Source organism: Talpa occidentalis, unplaced genomic scaffold (genome assembly GCF_014898055.3).
Source record: "Talpa occidentalis isolate TD23 unplaced genomic scaffold, MPIMG_talOcc4v2.1 talOcc4.5, whole genome shotgun sequence".
Classification (NCBI taxonomy): Eukaryota; Metazoa; Chordata; class Mammalia; order Eulipotyphla; family Talpidae; genus Talpa; species Talpa occidentalis.
In genome coordinates, this window is record NW_023604861.1 from 20,060,660 (window position 1) to 20,080,244 (window position 19,585).

General features: G+C 33.9%; 1 protein-coding gene across 1 annotated transcript in view; it reads right to left on the reverse strand.

The window, feature by feature from the left end:
• Nucleotides 1-133: 133 nt before the first annotated feature.
• NDFIP2 (Nedd4 family interacting protein 2) overlaps nucleotides 134-19,585 on the reverse strand; it is a 53,687-nt gene continuing 34,235 nt past the window's right edge. Inside the window, exons 4-8 of the mRNA XM_037528834.2 lie at nucleotides 14,961-15,054; nucleotides 9,186-9,310; nucleotides 4,602-4,668; nucleotides 1,828-1,933; nucleotides 134-165 (exon numbers count right to left, since the gene is read on the reverse strand). Of these exons, the coding sequence (XP_037384731.1) occupies nucleotides 1,830-1,933; nucleotides 4,602-4,668; nucleotides 9,186-9,310; nucleotides 14,961-15,054 (390 nt within the window). The 3' untranslated portion in view covers nucleotides 134-165; nucleotides 1,828-1,829. The remainder of the gene's footprint in view (nucleotides 166-1,827; nucleotides 1,934-4,601; nucleotides 4,669-9,185; nucleotides 9,311-14,960; nucleotides 15,055-19,585) is intronic.

Genomic DNA, 19,585 nt, shown 5'->3' on the forward strand with positions numbered 1-19,585 from the left:
TTTTTTAAGCATAAACCATCCTGCCATTCCACTTTGAAACTCTATCTTTTCTTCACGAATTTGTCTTCTGTTATTAGTAGTCTTCTATCCTGTTAAAAGTTGTAGGTTTACAGATGATCTGGAAATTTCACATTGGTATAAGAAAGAATGTCTGGTTGATGCAGTCTAGGAACAAAGAAAGAAACTTAATATTATTAAGCTGCATTTATAAATAACAAAATAAAATACATGTATGAAAGTAAAACAATAAAAACCCAACTGAAACATTACATCAAGTATATATTTTGTTAAAGATGACAAAGTAGCATATAGCAGAATGTATTCTAGACTTAAAAGCATCTATAGCAGACCATGTAGAAAATATTTACATCATATTTTCAAGTCTTAAAAATGCAAAGAAGATAATCATAGTGACTACTCACAGAATATCATTTAAAGTAGTAAAATTACTTTACCATTTCTTACAATTAATACTGACAAACTCTTAATGTAACTGCTTGCAAGGCATTTCACTGGTTTAAAAAAATGTGACATCTTCCGGGGAAGAGAGGAACCTTATTGGGACATTTAAAGTGGTACTTTAAGCAACTGTATTCATTGTACTCTTCAGTAAAAATAGGAAAATTATGTTAGCCTATATATAAATAAATAATGATTTAAGTAACAAAATCACAAATCAGCTTTTTTTTTAAAAAAAGATTTATTTATGCATATAAGATCAGGGGTATAGGCCAGAGGTGCGGGAGGGGGAGGATTCACCAGAGACAGAGTGGGGAGCAGAACAGGCAGACTGACTGAAAACGCTGCTGAGGGGAGCAGCAGGCAAGACAGGAGAGGTCTGCTGTGCCATGTGGGTAGCTCCCTGGCTGGCCAGGGATCGAATTTGTGCTGCAGAGGCTGCGGCTAGCTTCATAGTGCTGTGCTTAACCCCTTGCGCCACCAGGGAGGCCCACAAACCACACTTTCATAAAATGAATACTTTGTTATAGTAACCTTGAAACTTGAAACTTATAGTAACCTAGTAACCCTGAATGTATGTATACTGGCACATACATTCAGAAATTGTTTTAGTAAACATTTTATTCATGCATTTCAAATACTTGAAAAGTTCAAATCATTTCTAGATGTGAAACAGGCTATGGAGTAAAGGTATAAGGTCTTTTTATATAAAGATAATGAATACACAATAAATAAATTTGATTACTATACACACAGCCTCCAGAAACTCACTGGGTAACTAGTAAATCCACCTCTGCTCAATTCTTTATATTCCCATGTATTTAAGCTATAGCCTTCAGTGTTGATTCAAAGTGTCAACATTAAGAAAACAGTAAAAGAGTTCCTATTCTATTTTCTTCACATAACTTTTACTCCAACCCAGTTTGTTAAGATCGGTGCATGGCAAATTGCTTTTCAATCACAGAATTGATTTTTGTTTTTTCACCAGATGTTTATGTGGAATCAAATTGTTTTATGCATTATGTAAGTGCTTTCTCATATTTTGTTTTTCAAGCCTTCAAATTTTGTGCTGATGGCTACTTCATACATCCTGTGGTCACATTTTTTAAAGTTTTAAAAGTCCAATTTAAAGTTTCCATTTAGTCATGATATATTTAAATTAATTCATGAATGTAAAATTAAAAAATTTTAAAGTTCTCTTAAACTTACTAAATTTCAATAACCAAACTGGTTAACAGTATTCTATTCTAAATACATTAAATGCTAAATCTGAATAAACAACGTAAGTACACAGTAGACATTTAGTAAGTATTTGGTGAATGTGAATACACAGAGGGAATAAACAGTTAACTTGTTAATATTTCTTACCTCTATAGTAAGAAGAAGTATCTTGTTCTATGAGCAGCTGCCATACTTTCAGACATGTTTCTGACTTTTAGATAATTAACAAATCCTCTGAAGAAAAGGAGCAGACCTGAGAGGTTGAAATAATATATATGTATTATGTCCTTATACAGAAAGAGAGCATGATAAATTTTAAATAATTATACCAAGATTCTCTTAGCCTAAGGAATTTTAATATGTAGGATTCCATTCATTCCACAGTATACTTTACACTATAAAGAGAGCTCCAGTATAAGGAAATATAATAAAATTTTAGTGCCACCCCCAATTTTTTCAATTTGTTAACCCAGATGTATCTAAAGTATAAAAATAAAGTAAATCTAGCCACAAAAATCCAAAATATATACATTTAATGTATACATTTACAAATATATATGAAACAATTTAAATTACAGTTACCTAATACATTTAAATGAACTCAACTTGCAGAAATCTCGTTTTATAACAAAAATTTCAATTATTGTAACTACTAAGCAAAGATATATTTACTTACATAAAGTATTCTAGAGAAAATATATTCATGTAGTTTCTAACAATTATGGGATAAAATCAATAAGCCTGTATGGCAATATCAAATGCCCATCCTCTGTAAAATCTTCATTGGAAGAAATAATCATTATGTAAATAACTTTAAATACTAGTTCTTATTTTCAAGTTGTAGTAAAAGATTAATTTGTAATAAAAAAAAGATAAGAGGAATCAGGAAAGAATGTTTGAGAAGCAGCTGCTCACTAGCTGCTCTAGTGATTTCTTGAATGACCTGGGTTATATCTTACACTTATCTCAGTTTTCTCCATTGTAAAATAGCATTTTTAAATAACCATTTACATCACAGGTATTTTTCATAATTAATTAAACAATGCCTGTGAAATGCTTCAAAGTTTCAGATGAAAAAACTTAGCTAAGTATAAAAAACATTATTACTGGAGGTAAGCCTTTGATATATAGAAGCATACAATTCTAAGAAAAACATTTATTAACTCCAGTAAATTTTTAACCAGGTAATGGTGGGAGGCAAAAACATAAAAAGAAGGTATGTTTGTGTGAAACCTTCCTCACTATGTGGAAGAGCCTGTTCATTTAAAATACAAAGTCCCAAACTAAATTTATATCCCAACTCCAAGATGGTAATCAAAGCACTAAAAAAAGAAGCATGGTTATAATAAATTGGAGTAAAGATAATAAAGATATACAAATAACAACTTAAACAAGTGGTATAAATTTCAGTAAAATTTGATTCCATCTGCTTCCCATATCCTAACTCCCTCCATTTGTGGCTCACTCTGAATTCCACCCTCATGCCCTTCCAGATGCAGTTCAAAGATAATGTTATTATGATCCAAATATAAAAAGTATTATTGAAAAACATAAACCAAAATTATTTGTGAAATCCCTTCTTTTATCTATGAAACTGCTATTCTAAGATAGATTTCATTATGCTCAGACATTTATATTTCTAAAATAAGCCAACTCATATCTAGAAATCAATCACTCAGCAGTTATTGTCTCTTGGAGTTCTACAATGTGCTAAACATTCTTTCGAGTATATGTGAGAGCAATAATTTTTATCATGGATTAAATTTTCAGTCTCCCAAATAAATGCAACATTATGGCTCTGATATGAACTAGGGATGTCTTCTGCATTCTCTCTGCCTCCTAGTTGTCTTTCTATAATATATTCATTTAAATGTACTCATTTAACATGCTTGAATACTTAGTAGGCTTTATTTCTTTGCATTTCCTACTTTTATGTAAGAAGCTCAATAAGGAACACAGAATTCATGCAGTCAGAACAAAATCAACAATGTAAACTGGCAAATGTTTGTATGAGTCTGAGTCGCCAATAAAGTTACAACACTACAATAATTTCACTATAACTATTAAAGAAAGAATACAGGATTTAGGAACTTAAATAACCACTAAGAATTTGTATCCCAAACGATCCCAAAGAACCGATAGCATAACTAAATAAAAACTTAAAGAGAACACTGCCATCTACTGAAATGCTATTACTTTCTGGTATAATTATTTTACTAGAGAAATGCAGGCTATTAAACCTAAGTAGAAACAAAATGCATTCTTCTTACCAGTAAATAAATTTGAAATATGGACTAAAGGTATAATGTGATAATTAACATAATTATCAAACATCTGAAGTGAAAACCACAGGTAAATAAAATAGGAAATTCAGAGAATTCATCAATATTAATAAGGAGACATACCTAGTTAAGAAGACACACAGCAGAAGTTCTGTGATCACTAGCCATGAAGCCTTTCCTATGCCTGGCTAATTAATGATTAATGCAAGGCACATTTCAAACTGTGAAGAATGTTTCCATGATCCAAAAATAAGAGAATGGATAGAACTAATCTACTGTCAAATTCATTAAAAGAAATGATGTGTGTGTATTTTCAAAGATAAATGCTGAAAACATTTTGTAATCATGTTAGAAATTTCAAATTTTGTAGTATTCAACTATTCAATAATAATTCTGTAGTATTCAATAACCATCATTTTTTTTAAACTGGCAGGCTCTGGATTTTAAATCAAGAAAATCTAGAGAGTTACAGAGAATTATTTAAATATCTGAGTTAAGTATTTAGACATGAAAATTTACCACAGAAAAATTATTTTATATAATTTACAATAATTTATTTACACCTTACAATTTCATTAAATTAAAAAGTTAAACTAAATGCAAAGTAAACAAACTGAAATGTATTAAGAGTAAACTTACCAAGTACAAGAAATATCCACCAAAGCCAATATTGTCCATTGAAATAGCCAGTAAAATAATCCGAAAACTGTGGAGTGAACATAAAATACATTAACCGTGCTTGCATCGCTGAAATGAAAATTGTGGATAGCCTGCCTCATGATATACCTCAAATAATATTAAGCACTTAAAAACATTACCTATATCTGAGGGAAAAAATGCATACAATAGCAAATTCATACAAAATATTTATCATAAACAAAACAAGTTCAAACTGCTTATAAGAAAGATAAATGCTATATATCTGAATCCAACATTTTCTCATTAAAGAATTCACATGTCAATTCTTTTTTCATAATCTCTCAAAGCCACAACTACCATTCCAACACACTACAGCAACCTGCTGCTTTAGATATTAACACCAAAAGCCACATTAGTTTAATCTTATCAGATGGGGATGTTCTACTGACCTCTAAAAAGAAGAGCTTTTGACCTTCTGTACACCCCCTACTGTTAATCACTGCCAAGAGTACTAGGCACATAAAGACCCCCAACTCATTAGTCTTTTTATTTTCAAACTAGATGCTCCAGCATTCAGTTCCAACCGTGAGCTGAAAACAGCTAAATGAACCTTGAAGTGTCATTTCAACAGTTCCTATTAGTGGCCACAGTAGACAGTTTTATATTCTCTGTGAAATGAGAATATGAACAAGCAGATGGAAGGCAGGGTTAGAGGACACTGGACACTGGTATCTTTTCCTTGGTTAGACTCTAGACATCAATGATTCACTATTTAAAAAGTTTAAAGAATCAGTCTTGGCTACAGAGTTATTTCAGATAATTCTATCCTCTTACCCTCTAGCATCTAAACAATATTGTAAATAATGAAATTACTCGAAAAAATACAAAAAAATCAACTTGCTTTATCTATTGTTTCTACTGGTCTCCCAATTTAATTTGATTCAACTAAAAATGACTTTTTGGTAAGTGAAAATTTGCCTTCAAATTTGAAATTATTTAAAATTATCTATCTCCAACTTCCTATGTAATTATTTCCAACTATTACTGGCAAATTTCCATAAAAGTTTAAAAATCCTACAGCTTTGAAAATAACAGAAATGCTTAGAAGTTGTAAATCATGTCACTGCTGTGGACACACATAACTAAAGATTATCTAAATCTGTAAAACCTTTTAAGTATTTTCACAGGAAGTATTTACAATTAATAAATGAACCATGATGCAAATTCTCAGCTTAGCATTTTGAAAATTTCAAAGCATCATTAAACATGGAAATCCAGGGGACTCCTGGCACCTTTAAAATATATACAAGCTGGGCTTCCCCGGTGGCGCAGTGGTTGAGCGCTGGGTTGTGAGGCTGCCCGCAGCCTCTGCAGCACCAGTTCGATCCCCGGCTGCTCCCGGCCACCGGAGGAGGGCCCCACATGGCGCCCAGACCTCTCCTGCCGCCCACTGCTCCCCTCAGCAGTGTACTTCGGTCCTTCTGCCTGCTCTGCTCCCGGCTCTGGCTCTGGTGAATTCTCTCACCCTCCCGCGCTTCTGACTGTACCAGTGCTTGTATGTATAAATAAAATAATAAATAATAATAAATAAATAAATAAATAAATAAATAAATCTTTAAAAAATAAATAAAATAAATATATACAGGGGGAAAACTAAAAAATTGGGAAAAATATAGCTTGTAAAGTAGGAATTACCTTCACCTTGAAGTCAAAGAGAAAGACTCACTATGTGAAAAGAATAACCTAGTAAGATTTTTAGGTTCATGACTGAGTTATCAAAAATGTTTAAAAATACTAAGCACCATAAGGTAGAGCCACGTGGATATGCTTTTTTAAATAAGTAAATCAATCAAGTTGATGAGCCAATCAGAAGCTGCAGAAAACTAATTTTGGGGGAGGAGGATCAACAATGAGAATTTATCTGATTTTATTTTATTAACTTAACATCCTACTTTGAAAAAAACTTGCTAGTTTTTAATAAACATATATAAATTTTTAAAGAAACAATAAAAATATCAAAAAGTCTTAGATAGAACTAGTATCAGAATCTAGTAAATCTAGTAAAATCTAGTAAAAGGAAAGCAGCAGTATAATTTATAAATTACTTAGAGTTAATAAAAGGAAACACCCAGCTTTTGGGAGAGAACCTTTCTCTCAGCACTAAATTGCAAGGAGAATTTACTGCTTGGAGCATCATAATAAAAGTCAAAGTAGTGTCACAGAGGCAGAACAGAATTAAGGCAACAGGCACTGATTCTAATCCTTATACAAACTATCAAATATTGAAGTTATCAGGCCCTTTTTATTCTTAGTTTCATCAACAATAAAATTACTAGACTGTCACTAGCATTACTGATTCAGATAGGGTTAAACAATTTCATATTTGCAATGAACTATGCCTGGAACATATTTAGTGCACAATAAATGGCAGCTGTTGTTATTTTATACAAAAGATTCTTTTTAAATTATTTTCTTATGTCAATTCTCAGTATACACCAAAGGTACAAACATAACTTTAATTCAGTCAAGGTATTTTAAAGATAAACTAAACAGTTTTAATGATCAAACTTGATATATAGTACATATCTTGCAAAACATTGAAAAATTCCAGTGCTGAGTTTATCATAGCCCAGCTTATCATATTACATGCAGTTAATTACTAGATAATTTATCCCCCTCTTAAACTAGGGATTTATGAAAAAATGAGGCTCTAGAATGATACAATTTACCAAATTTAGGAGAACTGAAAAATACAACTCAAAAAAAAAAAGAAAAAACAAAAAAACAACTCAAATTATTTTGTGTTCCATAGTTTAAATGAGAAGTTCCATTTGAATTAATTCTATTACTAACAACCAAAGTTGGACATATCTAGGTCCAACTCTTGAACGTTTTCTAGTAATAACTTTTACAACAGTAGTATGCTTTAAACATCTCATAGATTTACACTCATGGTGGGACCCAATATTACATTTTTTGAAATAAATTAGAACAAGAATCTGCCAGGGAGCAAGTTTTACAATGACTCAGGATTTAATCATCTTAGAAGTCAGTCTACAGGCCCCAACCAAGAATCTATGATTAATAACTAAACTTGTAATCTGATCTGATGGGATTATTGAAAACCTGGGAAGCTACAATAGAAATTTTAAAATAATGGACACATTAAGCCCATAGTTTTTATATGGATAATTTTACATGGGTAATTTTTAAATCAAATTGATAATTCAGGTGCATAAGTGAAATCTAAAGCATTTAATTCTTTTTTTTAATTTATTTTTTATTTATACAATAGCTGGGGTACAGGCCAGAAGCACAGGAGGGTAAGAAGATTCACCAGAGACAGAGTGGGGAGCAGAACAGGCAGACGAACTGAAAACACTGCTGAGGGAAGCAGCTGGCGTGACAGGAGAGGTCTGCCACGCCATGTGGGAATCTCCCTGGCTGGCCGGGAATCGAACCCGTGCTGTAGAGGCTACGGACAGCTTCACAGTGCTGTTCTCAACCCATTGCGCCACCGGGGAGGCCCAAACCTAAAGCATATAGCAGAAGCTGACACATTAGTTCTGATTCAACTGAAAATTTTGAGGATCTAATGTATTCAACTAGAAATCAATGTTTAACAAACTATGATTTGTAGAAATAATGTTCTAACAAATACAATGTTATTAACTGTATAATAGCATTTATATGTGGGAGTAGCTTTTAGACGTATCAAAACAATAAACACCCACACTCAATCATTCTCCTAGCCTTATTCTGAAAAAAGTTTTATAAAAAAGGAACCAACAGGAGTCTTTATGAGGCAAAAATAAAGAGCTGATGGAAGATCATACAAACAATACTACTGCCTATGTGACCTTTACAGAAAACTATTTTGGGACTAGAAGTTGATGAGCTGGGAGAAACAAAAAGACATATTACTTCCCTATTCACCATCATATAAATAAGATGTATACAGATAAAGAATGATTTCCTAGAATAGGAAATGAGGAAAAAACAGAAGTAACATAAAGGGAAAAAAGAAAGTTCTAATAGTCACCTCAAAGATTTATGCTTTACTTTTGAACTCTCAATGCTACTAAAAAAATAAAGAGTAAGAAGATAATTAAGTCAACTAACCAGTAGAAGATTTTTACATTTCAAATGATTTTAGGAATGTCTGCATCGCACAATAATATAACCATGATTTACAGAATACATATGAATGTTATAAACTAGGCAAAGTACTTTTATTATTTCCATAACTCACAAAAATTCTTTTTTAAAAAAACCTATTACAAGCTTATTATAAAGAAACCAAAGCTCAAAACAATTCTAAAATTTTAAGTTAAAACATATACAAAAGAGGAGAGTCAAATTCAAGTTTTTCTAATTGCAAGTCTTCCCATGTATTAACAAGCTGTCATATAATAAATTATTAGTATGTTCACACCAAAGAAGTCATTGTAATAATTAAATAAGGAAGTTAAGAACAAGCCTCAAGAGAATTGAAATCACATGCCAAAAAAAATGAACATTCGTAAACCACATAGGAAATTTTAATTTAGAGATAAAAATAAAAGTGGCTATTACGATACTCACCCTGACAATAAGGATCCATTTGATCAATGAAAGACCAAACCCACAGATAGCACCATACCTTCCGGCTATGGTATTGGTGATACAGAAGGATAAACAAAATCCAAGCCAGTTGAAAATAAATGCCACTAAAAGAGAAACAGTTTGTTTAAATGTCACACCTTGGAAACAAATTGAGACAACAGAAATAGCAGTCTCAATACAAACAGCAATCTCTCAATACAACTCAGCCTTTTTTATATACTATAACTTTTGCAAATATATTCATTATTTGTCTACACATTAACAATTGGATAAGCTTGGTCTCTTGTCACTTTGGTCAACTAAAATAATTTCATAAAAACTTATCCTAATGGGTAAAACTACATTTTCAACCCAGCTTATGAAGTAGTCCCCATGTGATCTCACCCAAGAGGTCTAGAGTAAGCAATCAACCAACCAAACCAGGTTTTTAAAAATGCACACAAAGATGAATGAAGTAACTTATAAATCTGGTTTTCAGAATAAACATCATCTCTTCTTCATACCTAACAAAAGTTGCTCTATATACTCCCTTGAAGGCCACCCCTCTCTACAGTCTCTGTTTCAGGGAAGGGTCCACCCTACTCTTAGTCCCCAAAATGTAAGCCCTGAGTAGTCTGGGCAGGAAAGGGGTGTTGGACAGGGGGGAATTTTAGGAGGCTTAAACTCTGTCAATCATTATTTGGTTCTTAAAAACACAGCAAGAGGGCCTCCCCGGTGGCACAGCGGTTGAGTGCTGGGTTGCGAAGCTGACTGCAGCCTCTGCAGCGCCGGTTCTATCCCCGGCTGCTCCCCGGCTACCAGAGGAGGGTCCCACATGGCGCGCAGACCTCTCCTGCCGCCCGCTGCTCCCCTCAGCAGTGTACTTCGGTCCTTCTGCCTGCTCTGCTCCCCGCTCTGACTCTGGTGAATCCTCTCACCCTCCCGCACTTCTGACTGTACCCAGTGTTTGTATAAACAAATAAATAAATAAATAAAAATAAATCTAAAAACAAACAAAAAAAAACACAGCAAGAGTAGAATGTAATATATAGGTTAAATAACAGAGACTCTAAATCACTGTGGAAACTGGGTGATGGAAGTTTATCAATCTATTGCCCATTTTATATATATTTGAAAATTTCTCTAATAAAAGTTTGTTTAAAAAAAAAAAGAAATGGTCCGTCCTCTACCATTTAATGACATGTTTGGACACAGTATCTAGAATTCCCTCTGGGATCATGCTATCAACCTGAGGATTAAATATCAATCCAAAGTGTGGGGGAGTGAAGAAAAGCAAAGAACATCAGAGTCACAGCGCTGGTGCTTTCTGTCCCTGAGATCTGCTTATCCATGGACTTTCTGTTTTGTGAGATAATTTCCCATTTGAAAAACAGCTGAGGAAGGGTTTTCGATTACTTGAGCCAAAATCACTTTGACACAGGTCCTTGAGATGGAATGAGTGTCCTATTTGTGTCCAAGACATCAAAATAACAATAGTCATGACATCAAAACTTGTAAAGATCAATTTGAGCCTAAATTTGGCCCATCCTCTTACCATGTGCATCTTCAACCAACCCTCAGAGAAAACAAAGCAAATTATCTAAAGAAATTCTGATTCCTCAGAATTCAAGAAAAAAAGCTAATACTCTAGGGTAAGTTTAACTGAAATAGCTATTTCTTTGCAGTAATTCTCCCACTCAAGTAATTTCTTCCTTTCTAATGCCCTCCACTCTCATCTTTTCTGATCATTCATGGAAAGCGGGATACAGAGCAACAGTCAGAAGATTGAGTTTTGAAATGAAAAATATGTGTATGAGTCACAGTGTGCCCCACTCCCTAGACGTGGCCTCGGACTCACTCTGATTTCTGTGAACCACAGTTCTCTGATCAGTAAGTACAAGGGTAACAAAAGATTAAGCGAGATCATGAATGTAAAAAGCTTAGCATAGTGCAAAACCGAGCACAAGGTGATTGCTAAAGAAATATCAGCTATCACTACTACTAATGAGCTCTCACTTTACAAGTAAGTCCGACCTTTTCTGTGAAAAAAATTTCAGGAGACGCTCCTGGAAATAAAGCTTGTTTACTCTCCACTTTCTTTAATTTTTAGGCCTAAATACTGTTCAATATTTTAATATCCTCTATGTCTGTGCTACCCAATGCCACTAATAACACTACTTCTTCCTCCTGTCCCAGGAACTCATTCTTCTCTACAAAGGAGGTTATTCACATTTAAGCTCCTTGCAATTATATAAAATTAAAGAGTGATTTCCTCAGTCACATGCACCATATTTCAAGTGCTCAACAGTCACATGTGATTTGTAGCTACCACACTGGACAAAAAAATATAGAACATTCTATTACCAGAAACAGCTGCTCTCTGCCTAATTGACTATTTGTGTTAGTCGTGGGGGAAAATATTACACTTTACCAACCAAAATATAATTCTGTGTCTATTTAAAATAAAGAATTTACAGCAACAAATAGTACTAGAAATTCCCAACTGGTGTGCCACAACTGTGTAATGACAGACTGTAATGTTATTTCTCTCCTCAGCCTTTAAGGCAGGAAGGAGAAGCCTGGGGCAGAGAGCAGACTACCACCAGCCATGAGCACCTTTACTCTAGTATGCTGTAAACATTTCATTATTTTGTAAGCATGTCATGTTTTTAAAACATAGAAAGCATTGATGGAGAAAATTCAAAACAGCAAAATATTCCAAAAATATATCTCTACCTTTGAGCATGTATGTATTTTTTTTTTGGAGGGAAAAAAAAATTCAAGTACTGTCCAGTTTCTTCAAAATCAGACTTACTGCTATGTATTACAGACCTCATTGCATGCATTACAGGAATAAGACACAAAAGAGAATAAAAGTCTTTTCTGAGCCATCATATTTTATTTTTGATCCCTGCCACCAATATGGTTATCTATATAACCTGTATTCATGTAATACATAGTATGTTATGAACTAAACTCTGCCCTCAATTTACAGATTAAAATCCAAACATTCCAGTATTTAAGAGATAAGGCCTTTAGGGAGGTAATTATGATTACATGAGGTTACATGGGTAGAGTCCTAATCCTAGAAAATTGGTGTCTTATAAGAAAGAGTGGAGGAGTCAAGTCTCTCTCTATACACATGGAAAAACCATGTGAAGACACAGCAAAATGACAGCCATTTGCAAGGACCGCTCACCAGAAACCAAATTTTCCAGCACCCTGATTTTGGATTTCTAATCTACAAAATTTTGAGAAAATTAATTTCCAAGTAAAATGCATCTATAAGCATTCCCTCTTTCTCAAGTTTTTGGAAGACTTTGAGAAGTACAGATATTAGTTTGTCTTTGAAGATTTGGTAGAACCCACTAGAGTAAAAATATCTGGCCCTAGGCTTTTTGGTTTTGGGAGACTGAATTTCTGCTTCAATTTCCTTGCTTTTAATTTTCTATTTCATTTATTTCTGCTCTAATTTTTATTATTTCGTTCCTTCTGTTGACTTCTAGTTTTGTTTGTTCTTCTAGTTCCTATTCCCCATACAGCAAGGCCCAAGATGGAACCCAAAGAATCAACACACTTATAGACTATATTCCTTAGGAGAGTAAGTTTTTAGGGAGCAGGGAGCAAAGAAGCGGGACAATTAACTCAGAAAAGTTAGTACTAAGTGTTGCTCTTATTATGCTTCTCTAAATCACCTTCAGAGTGCCCAGCTTTGTAAGAAAGCTAATCAGACCGGTTCAGACAGGTTAATGACATGAAAGAAGGCTGCCTATCACTTAAAATCATATTACTTGCAACTAAAAGTAACTGAATTTCCAGTTAAAGATAGGGAAGGAACACTCTATAATTAATGATATTTTATATATTTTAACTCATTTGATTCTCACACACTAGTCTTTTAAGAAGGGCAAGGTCAAAATTAATACCATTTTACAGAAGAGCAAAATGAGACTTAGACCAGTGAAGCTCCACATGAAGTTACAAGACAAGCAAGTAAAAAACTAGGATTGGGGCATCTAAGTCTTTCACCTCTCCCGCCCAGTGATACACTTGTATATATTATCCAAAGATAACCTAAAAAAACAATACTATACACTACAGTTTATTCATTAAATTTAAATACTTTTAAATTTTCAGCAGTCACAAGATACTTATTAAGTAGAAAGGGAAAAACAGCAACTTATAGTAAAGAAAACTTAATTTCTAGGTTTTAACTGACAAATACTGACTTCTATTCTCTTAAAGAAAAAATCTTTTAAAAAGATGAGAGACAAAAAAGGCTAAGCATACATGAGGCATTTTGTGACGATACGTTAAGGGACTACAAGAAACAAAAACATTATCAATGATTACATACATTTCTTTATATTTTCTGAACAAGAACATGAAATTATCTTACCAAATTTATATGTAATTTTTTTTAGTGAAGACTAAAATGTAAACTTTGAAAACAGAGAAGGCAAGAATTATAACAAAAGGTTTAATTAAAATATTCTTATTGATATTCTAGGTTTTTTTTTGTTTGTTCGTTTGTTTTTTGTGGGACCTTTGCCGGTGGCCAGGGATCCAACTGGCGCTGCGAGGATATAGTCTAGTTTTATTTGTACAATGTATATAACCTGAAGTGCGTAAGTTATAAAACACATTAAAGAAAATCTATTTCTGCATTTTAGAAATAGACAATAGAATCTAGATAAAAGTTGCTAGATTAAGCATGGAAAATGGAGCAAGTTGCAATTTTCAGAATGGCCACTAGATGGTAGTAATTACAAATCTATGTTTACCCAACAAAAAAGGTCAAGCACTCACCAGAAAAAACAATCTACCAGAAAAAAAGAAATCAATAAATGAAGGTAAAAAACAATCTACAATTGTTAAAAGGTAAAAAACAATTTTACCCTTATAATATTGGTACAATATTTCTGGAATAGGAAGCATTAAAATACAAGTTATAGAAATGTAAAACATAATTTACATTATATATACTGAAATGTAAACATTTATATTCATATACCAACATGGCAAAAAATAAAGACAACCAAGTGTTTAGGTTATCATGCATTTATAGCACTGCTATATTAGTGAAATGTTTTCAAATCTAAATAATAAAAATTAAAAAGACGATAGTAGGGTTAAGTGAAATATAACAGCAAATAAGTCAATAATTAGGTGGTGTCAAATATTTTTACTTATAACAGGTACTTATATTACAAACACCACAATAAACTTCAGTTATCTTTCAACTATGATCTCTCAAAAGACAAAAACCATGAAAATAAGTAATGTTTACAATAGTTTTATAAACAATGTGGGAAATTTGTTATCTATATAAAGGGTTATCAGTTGAACTATAAAAGGATGTAAAAACCAAAGCGCTTTTCCAATCTTTCCTCTTCAGTTTAAAGACACTCATGTTAAGTCCTCTGTCCCCAAAGCAGCATTTATAGATTTATTTGACATGTACCTACAGCACTGAATAGACCTGCAGCATTCTCATACATAAATTCAGCTAAAATAGACTTTTATATCTCTGCACAGTCAGACCGTATAATGACTGCAATAGGTAGTTATCAGGTAAGTGTTTAAATAAATTTCAGGATTTGTAATGTAACATGATCACACAGTTCAAAATTAGGAACAATTTACATTTTGAACTAGATACAAGCTAACAGTATCTACTTTCTCCATCATATTACATTAAACATACACATAAACATTAAGTGCAAAAAAAAAAAAAAGAAAAGAAAAATAGCTTACAGTAAAATTAAGACTTACTGAAAAATGCCAGCATGAAAATCCCATCATTACCCACTCTGAGCTGGTCTGCATCACTGAAGTCATCTCTTGGTGGACATTCTTCCTCCTGAATCTATAAATTAACATTATATATAACTAGATATAATTTGCTAAAATAATTAAAACTCTATTATCCTAAATGCAAAGATAAGATGTAAATAAAATCTAGTATCTTCAGTTTGTGGTATAGACAAAATGAGATAATTAACTACAATGTGTAGTGCACAGTAAATACTCAAAAACCAGTACTAATTAACCTAAACAGAGAAAAAGTTGAATAAATAACACCACACTAATGAAAATGCTATCAATAAAGATAAATGTGACACTGAAGTATTAATGTGAAAAAGGAACTTCCATACTCAGTGTTGGAATATAAATTAGTACAATCTCTATGGTTAGCAAAGTAGCAATAATTGGCAAAGATAAAAATGTTGACACCCTTTAGCCCAGCAGTTTCAGCTTTCAAAATATATTGTAAAGATATGCAGATATTTTTCCCACTTATAAAAATGATGTATTACAGATAATTGATTATAGCAATGTTAATACGAACAAAATATTAGATGCACTTTAAATACCCATTAATAGTGGAATACTGTGAGGAAATAATTCTTCACAAGTCACCGCATAACTTCCGAGGAAGGGGCACTGACTGATTTATTGTACTATCTTTTTAAGAATATTTATATCATAGTTTTTAAAAGAAAGAAATAATGCATCACCAGAGCAGAAGTATGGACATGCTTATTCACCATTAGAAAATTCTGGGATCCTGAAACTCAGGATTCCAAACTGCACATGAAGGCATAGTTGGACCTCCTGGGTTGCCCTTTGGGGGCAGAGGTTTGGGAAATGATATGAGAAAATGCTTATGCTTTAGGCTACTACCATTGCTGTGAATAGTAAAAATTTTGTCTCGGATTCAGCTGTCTCTTATCATTTGCCATCATCCAAGAAACTGTGACAAATTTATCAGTTAGTTTACAAGTAGGATAAATCTCAGACATTCACAATTCTTGACATACCAAATGAAATGTAAATTACTATATATCTAACTAATGAAATTCGAAAAGCAATGTAAAAATTTTCAAATATAAAAGAACAAGTTTTGACCATTCTCATGACAATCTCCAAAATACATTAAGTAAAAATCATGTGTACAATACTTTTCATGTATTGAATTTTATACTAACAAATTAATCTATCTGCATATAAATACAGAGAAATTCTCTCAAAGTACATACAAAACGCCAATGTTCAACAAATATTGATAAAATACCCATATTATACAAAACTTTCATTTCCTGGTACTTGGGATAAATGAGAGCACATAAAACCAAGATGCTTGCTTCTCTGGAACCTATGTTCCAGAAAAGGGAGCCTGAGAGTCATCAAAGACATAATAAATAATTTACCTATTTAATCATTAAAAGATAAATGATGCTCTACAAAGAAAAATGTAAGGAATAGGATGTTGAGAAATGCTATGAAATTAATGGTTACAGTTTTCAATATGGTGGCCAAATAGGCCTCATTGAGTTAACACTTGAACAAAGACTTAAAGGAGAGGTAGGAAGAGTCAGCTATGCATGTATCTTAGAGAAGTGTTACAGGCAGAAGAATGTCAGCACCATGGTCCTAAAGTTGAATAATATGTGGAATATTAGAGAAAGAGCAATGAGGGTGTCACAGTTAACTAGAGTGAACAAGAGAGAAAATAGGAAGAAATGACATCAAAGATTCACCTGAAGGACTCTGGATTTTAATGGCAAACTGGTAGATCTTTCAAGGTGGTAATCAGGTTAAGTAATAGACCTGATTCACATATATATAATCTCAGTTGGGTACTGATGTCTCAATTTTGTGTTAGTATACACAGAGGCGCAGAGAGGCTAGGCTGATATCAGAAGGCCAGCCAACTCAAGGAGAAGGAAAGTAATTTAATTTGTCAACAAACTGAGGAGGGCAGCAAACTAGTGTCTGAAAGACCACTGTCCTGCTATTTGGCAGAGGGAAGGGGTATTCATCTAGAGTTACAAGAGAGCTGGAAGGGTGCGGGGATGGTAAAGGATCAGCATGTCCATCCTTGCAACACAAGCATCTGGTGACTGACGCCAGCATGCCTTCACCATCACATGGTGGTCAGCCAGTCTGCTGTTATCTTTTTAGTGAAGCTCCTTCCCCTTGGAATATAAAAGAGCAGGGTTGATCAAGCCTAGAGGGAAAATAAAGGAAATGGGAGACCTTATCTGGTAGGACAGAGAAAGACATATATTTTATTGCTGCATCAAAGCATCCTGCCCGAGATCACATAATTAGCAAGGTCAAAGCAGGCTTTGGTTCTAGGACACTGATGCTCTTTCAATACCATCCTATAGTTTCACTATGCACTTGCTTCCCACAAAGAAAAAAGATCTTCAAATCCTTATTTTTAATTATTTGGGCAAAATGGTTCCTCAAATTCTGCAGTCAAATATCCTAGGCAACCTTCTTATGGTAAATTTAATGACTGGCAATGATCAAATGCATATTAATAAAACTGTATATACTTCAAATTAACTCAAGAAATAAACATTAAAGCACAGTATAAGCCCAAACATACAAAATCCAATCTCAGTATGTTAGCCAGTGTAGGGTAAGGTAAAAAAAAGTATCAGGCTTTTCTGCCCTCCCGCTATTAGGAGAGATGACGGAACACTGCGGTCCCGAATGCATGCCTGATGGTGGGCACCTGGAGTAGGGTGTGGGCATATGTAGATGGGATTCACCTGGGCTAAGACTGGGCTTTTAAGGGTGGCGTCACGGGGACGCCAGTAGAAACAGAGAAGCAGAAGAACCACGAGAACAAGGCCACCAGAGAACACCAGAGAACCCAGATAGAGTGAGGACTTGTTGGAGGCCTGCCAGCCTCCCAGCACCCCTGCCTGCCATGTACCTGGTAAATCCCAATAAAAGCCTGCAAATGCCACTGAGGGCTCCAGGACTCTTTCCTACTTTACCCCGTCTGGGATCATAGAAAAGGTGCTCCGTGGCCTGTCCTGACCTTACAGCCAGAATATAAATTCTTTATACTCTCTTGAAACACAAGCATGGAGATTTTATCATAGATGATCATTTAGACATATATATGCATAAAATGTCTTTTACAACATTATCACCAGAAGCGCACACACATATTGGAAAATAATTGTTCACTGGAGAGAAATAGCCACTAAATTGTACTGTGTACTGATTCCAGAGAATTTTAATTCCAGTCATTAAAATAACAAAAATATTTCTATAAACTATTTAAAATAAAGCCAGCAGAGGCACTGTCTGCCTTTTTTTCTGCATTAGCTTTCCAAGGAGGATATATCCAACTCCACTAAATACTGATTTATAAATCATAAAATTGGTGAAAGACAAAAATACTGAAGGGCTATAATGGAACTGTGGTATTTTCTCCCTAATTTCTCACCTGTAAAGAAAGCACTCATTAATTTTTTATTATTATTATTAAACACCAACAATGTGCCAGGTAATAGAAACGTAAATACAAAGATCCTGTACGGGAGCTGCTCACAATTAGTTAATAGTTTTTATGTCAAAAGACCAGCTACTGAAACAATTTAACACAAGATGTCAAAAAACAAACATTCCATTACAAAGTTATGAGACTAACCGATGAACAGTCAAATTATATCCAGTGAATTATCTGGAATGCAAATACTTTTCATAGAAATATTGAAAATAAGTTGTTCATTTGCGTAAATCAATTTAATCATTCCTTGATATGCATGCAACCCTATACATGAGAAACAGAAAACAGTAGAAGAGTCCAGTTTCCAAGTCTCCTGGCTACCCAAATTCTTCCGGTGAGAGTGATTTAAAAATTCAGCTTTCAGCTCACCCAGCAGAGACTCATTTACAACTGAATGCACTCAAATGCTAACCAGACCGGTTTTGTTTTTTTTTTTTTTTTTTGAATCTGAACCAGGTGTAAAAACTCACACTCAAACATTCACAGAGAAATGGGGTGCTGGAGCCCTAAATTAGAAAGCACTGGTGAATTAAGATTTTCTTTTTAACAATGACGTAAGTTCTTTGATAGTTATATTTTGCTTTCTATGAAACTTCCTCACAAGCCAGAGTTACAATGATATCAGAAGCAAGTAAAAACAGAAAACTTTTCTTTATGGACATGTTCCAGCTCAGGCTGGAGATCACATTACCTTCTAAAGAAAGGCGCGGGAAAGGACAGGGAAGGGTTGCAAAGGTCCTCTTCAGAGCTTTCTCTTGAAAAGGTAAAATCACTGGATGCTTTTCTCAGAGTACAGGAAGCAAGAACTACAGTTTCCTACTTTCTCCTTAGAGTTCTCTCTCACTGCACAGAAGCTAGGAGTAGAAGACTCAAGGTCCATAACAACCTTTAGAGGGCCCTGGCCATTCCAAGGTCTCTAGGAGACACGCCCTAAGGACAGGATGTCCCTCAGCTGCACTCGCAGTGCGTGTGTGTACACAAATGTCGGGTACACACATTTACGAAATAAGCGGCCTTGAGTTCATTCTGATAGAAACTCCACACTTCATCAACCTATCTTCCCTCTCCACAGTGCTGTTTG